This window comes from Bactrocera dorsalis, chromosome 4 (genome assembly GCF_023373825.1).
Source record: "Bactrocera dorsalis isolate Fly_Bdor chromosome 4, ASM2337382v1, whole genome shotgun sequence".
In the NCBI taxonomy this organism is placed as follows: Eukaryota; Metazoa; Arthropoda; class Insecta; order Diptera; family Tephritidae; genus Bactrocera; species Bactrocera dorsalis.
The window spans coordinates 8,267,223-8,272,060 of NC_064306.1; the positions used below are offsets into that span (position 1 = coordinate 8,267,223).

Consider the following 4,838-nt stretch of genomic DNA (forward strand, 5'->3'; position numbering starts at 1 on the left):
GAAGAAGAAGTAGAATTGAAACATGGAGCACTTACCTATGTTCATTTTTCACGGTCAAGAATCCCTGAAATTTTTGTTAAATTAATTTCTCCAATCTGGCAACTTTTTAAACCACTTAGTGAGCGAGTAACAGAAATATTTCTCACTTCTTGGCATCATCTACATATCTGTCTCTTAGTTTTAATTGCTAACTGTAAAGAGTATAAATAATTACATTTCTCTTAAGGTGGTGTTCTAATCTAAAAATAAAATAATGTTATTTGAGAAATTTGGCCAGACATTTGCTTGTTTTCATAAAATAGAGTTGCCATTAGTGCATAAATGAAAACAAAATGTTAAGTATTATTAGTTTATCATACATCATTATATTTTGTCCGCCGGTAATAAAATTTATAATTAAAAAATGGTAAAAAAATATGAATAGGGTTGCCACTTAATATCACAAAAAAATTATCTTTAAGGCCCTTTTTACTTTTGGTATACAAATTAGGGTTCTCGCACTGCGAACAGCTTAAAATAATTTTACAGGGTTACAACTTGTGTTTAAACACACAAATTTATAATACTTAACGTACGTATCGACCAGCTTCTGGTAATATTTTCTCTTCCAGCCAGTTATCATTTTCCTCATCGTAAACCTCCACAGTGTCCCTAAGTATGCCCTCACCGTAGCCACCGACCGCCCAAAGTGTTTCATTCATAGACAGTCCACAAATACTACCACGCGCCACATTCAAGGAGCATATCTGTAGAGAAGCGTTATAAAATTTGAAAAAAATTCTGTTGAAATCAAGTATTACAAAACGCACCGTCGTCCATTTATTAGCCGACAAACTGTAGCGTTCGACCGTGCGCAGTGCGCCGTTGAACCAACCGCCGATCACATAAATATGCCCATTGTGTACAGCTACCTAAAGTCTAGTATTAAAAATGTTATATATTTTCTGTGTTTTTTGGACTCACTCCAGGCCAACCGCGTGCCTCATTCATTTCCGCACATTGTGTCCAAATATTTTTGGCTGGATCATACCGTTCAACTAACCGTAAATGCGCTCGGTTGAAGCCACCGATCACATAAAGTTTGCCATCCAAAACTGCAGCAGCTGTAGAAGCTCGACGTACAGACATACCAGCCATATTCTGCCAGCGTCCGGCAACCGTATCGAACCTAGAAAAAAAATTGTGGTAAAGTGGATGCAGAGCGATGGAAGAATATGAGTAGAGTTGAGACGTTCTCGCTTTTCAGCATTTCTTCAATTTTTTGGTGTTAGTCTTAGTCTTTTTAATTTATATTTATACTCGAATTGGATAAATAATATATACTATATATCAAAAAGACCAGGACGACGAGAGAATTGAGCATCGGTTGTCTCTCTCAGTGCAAGCGACAAGTTGCGTCAAACTTGAGACGTGCATCTGACTTCGCTTGACTCTTATGGTAGTGCGAGCTCACTGGAATCTGTGGAAAACTTTTGGAAAACACTTACACTTCCACAGTGTTCAGAGCTTGGTATTTTTCATCCTGTCCACCGAAGACGTATATTTTGCCGTCCAACATCGCAACACTCATGTAAACTCGACGCTGTTGCATCGATGGCATTGGCTCCCAAGCTTGCGTATTCAAATTATAGCGATTAACATGGTTGATCGGCTTGGTATTACGACCCAAGCCGCCAATACAGATGATGCTGTTCTCCAATTGGACTATGGCAAAGTTACTGCGTTCCAATTTTATGTCGGTCCACTTCTGCCATTCATTAAGAGCTTTGTTATAGCGAAGTACGCATTTGTCCGCGATCCTGTGCTGTAATGTGAAGATTAATTTTGTAATTATTCCGGCGTTCTCGATAAATCTATGTTTACTCACATCTCCACGGGTTTGCACTATGATCGAGTACATCTCGTCTTCGGTTTGTAGCACTTTGCGTGGTTTCATGTAGCGCAGTGATATTGTACCACGTGCGCAAGGCCGCAGGAGCCATTCCACAGCCTTGTTCACCAGTAGCTCACAACCAGGTAGGCTGTTGATATGCGAGTATATAAAGTCGACATCAAATTGTGTCAGCCGTAAACAAGCAACCAAATCGGGTAAGTGACAACTTCGTGCCTCCTCGTCATATTTATACCAACGTCGGATGGCCCAGAAGACATCCGCCTCAGCGCTCACATTCAAATCATCATGCTCCACTAAACGCTGCAAGTGTTCGACGTCGAAGTCAAAGAATTCTGGACTTTTGCAAACCTGAAAACAGTTGTTGGAATGGGGGTGTGTAGTAAACTTCGTAAAAGTCTGTTTTGTATGTACTAACCTGCATGAAATTTCTAATTTCATACTCTGTAACACGTTGTCGTAAAATGTTGCATTGTTCCTCGCTTTCAAGTAGATCCGCTCTAGCCAAGCTGTAATCTGTAGAAGGTGCTGTGGTTAAAGCGATTGCTGCTTCTTGTAGACTTTCTTGGCTATATGCAATTGGAGATGTGCTTAAGTCCAGCAAGCTTTGCGTTCCGTCACAGTATATGCCCGATGTGGCGGAGTCCATAGGAGGCGATGGCATAAAGTTATTCAGAGATTCCTCCGAGGTCGCTACTGTTGTTGTACTAGCCGCATCCGATGAACATGAGTGCGTAAGTAAACGTGGAGACATAGACACAGGACTGTGACTGGAACATTCACTGAATGGACTGCTCATAATTTGTGATGTTGGTTCAGTGAAAGCTTAAAGGAACCGAACTTTTGAAATATCCTCGAAAAAATCTAGAAAAAATATAAGTTTAGAGAGCTTGATATATAGGATAGATGGTAAGCTTTCCCAACAGCTGGCCTGAAATCAAAATTGAGGGAGTTTCTAAAAAGTTTTCCCAAATGAAAAATCTTTTTCCTCAAATGCGGCAGTCTCAATTTGAAAAGGAATACTTCTGGAGCTCAGGAAGAATAATTGTTTCTCACCACCGCTATTCCATGTACTATCACAGATAAATCTTTCATATATATAAAACTGTGATAACTTACTACACGCCTTGCTGTAGTCTAAATATATTCTCTCTCGAGAGAAATATTAATGAAGAATTTCGAACTTCAATTTAGTTTGAATTTCTGATCTAAACTTCCCCGATAACGTTTGATAGTGGAATATATTCACCTAAATTCCTTATCGCCAAAGTGGAGGAATGATTTCTGGGTCAAAGAGATACGACATTTGACTACGACATCAGACTCAGTATCTGTTTGAAACTCTACGCTAGAACTAGCGAACTATAGTATAGTTTGATAGCGCTACTTAATCATATTATATAAGTTAATGAAATTATTAAAATCAGATCAAACCTATAATGAGTCACTTTAGTCCACCCAATGACAACTACTTACATTTAAAATTATAGCGTTCGCGCCTCTTTGGAGTTAACATACATCTAAATTGCTTCTTTTGAGAAAAATCTAAATTTAGATAAGAACGCTCAAATCGTTTTTGCCGTTAGTCAATCACAATACGTTCGCCAATCGCGGAATCTTCAACTATATACAGCAGCTCAGTCTTCACTTTACAGCGTTTGCAGCTTGAGGGGATTTTTTCAGACCGGTTTGTGTTGTTGTAATTTAAATCACAATGCACTGGCACTGCAGTGCTTTATTACTTTTTAATTTAATCATGACATTATAATAGTTTAATAATTACTTACAGCTCAAAGCGGACACAACTGGACGGCTTAACATGCGAACTCTTACTAACAAATATTGTAGTTAGAATTTTCGCTTAAATGAAATGCTGGGTTTGTGTTTTTCTAGGTAATTCATAATGAGCTCTCTGGTTTGCTAAGGTAATGAAGGGTGTTTAATGCGGGTTTTAAAATTTAAGGTTTTGTGATTATTCTATATAATGCATATTTACTCTGATATGCAAATTTTCAATTTTATTACGTTTGTTTCGAAGATTCCAAAACGTTCCTTAGCCACATAATTTTGCAAAAGGTTATAAAATTTATATATTTACTTTATGCAGTGTGTTTCGAAAATTCCACAATGTTCCACATACAAATATACTCTTATTGTAACCAAAAATTCGTTTAATTTCTTTCTTTTTTAGCCACTATTTCCGTATAAACTTTCATAGGCATATTTGTTACTTTAATACGTTTGTTTGTAATGAGACATACTATTGTTTGCTGAGAGATTTTAAATTTTAAAGTTAAGGATGATGCTATATAAATTATATTTATTCTCATATGCACATTTTTTATTTTATTATGTTTGTTTCGAAAATTCCAAAACGTTCCTTAGCCACATAATTTCGCAAAAAGTTATAAAATTTATATATTTACTTTTATGCAGTATGTTTCGAAAATTCCACAATGTACCACAAAACCATATGTTCTTATTGTAAAATTAATATAATTCCATTATTTTCTAGACTCCACTTTCATATTAATTTTCATATACATTTATTACCTTTCTAGTGAGCTCTATTTTTTGCTAAGGTAATATAGGGTGTTAAATTCAAGTTTTACGTTTTGAGGTTAGATATTGTTCTAATATTCTGCGATGAGACTCAGACATATACAAACTTGGCTTGTGTTCTTACTATATGTCCAATGCCGCCCAGAACTATATTCTAATTGCTTTTGCTATCACTATTTCTGGATCTAACTCTAACTCTAACTCTGAATATTCCTTTCTTACTACATATCGGTCTATAACCCTTCACTCTAACGCAGTCCCTTTCTTATCTATGTACATAAGTATCCTCTGAACATCTCTATTTTCTGCTCTCTTGTTTTTCCTCTCTCCCTCTCTCCCCGATACAACCATATCTGTCCCTTTACTTTTCGTTCTCTTTTTCTTT

At 36.7% G+C, this 4,838-nt stretch overlaps 1 protein-coding gene across 5 annotated transcripts; it reads right to left on the reverse strand.

The window, feature by feature from the left end:
- Nucleotides 1–342: 342 nt before the first annotated feature.
- LOC105232205 (kelch-like protein diablo) lies at nucleotides 343–3,736 on the reverse strand. 5 transcript variants are annotated; one of them, XM_019992429.2, is made up of 8 exons: nucleotides 3,679–3,718; nucleotides 3,368–3,624; nucleotides 2,310–2,755; nucleotides 1,868–2,242; nucleotides 1,488–1,804; nucleotides 964–1,168; nucleotides 810–911; nucleotides 343–746 (listed from the first exon to the last, which is right to left on the reverse strand). In XM_019992429.2, exons 3-8 carry the CDS (start codon nucleotides 2,688–2,690, stop codon nucleotides 567–569), a joined length of 1,560 nt encoding a protein of 519 aa, XP_019847988.2. In that variant the 5' UTR covers nucleotides 2,691–2,755; nucleotides 3,368–3,624; nucleotides 3,679–3,718; the 3' UTR covers nucleotides 343–566. The 5 variants fall into 5 exon arrangements, with proteins under 5 accessions (XP_019847988.2, XP_029408667.2, XP_011212136.2 ...); XM_029552807.2 differs by having other exon boundaries at nucleotides 3,368–3,616; nucleotides 3,679–3,714; XM_011213834.4 differs by lacking the exon at nucleotides 3,368–3,624 and having other exon boundaries at nucleotides 3,679–3,736.
- Between the last annotated feature and the right edge of the window lie 1,102 nt (nucleotides 3,737–4,838).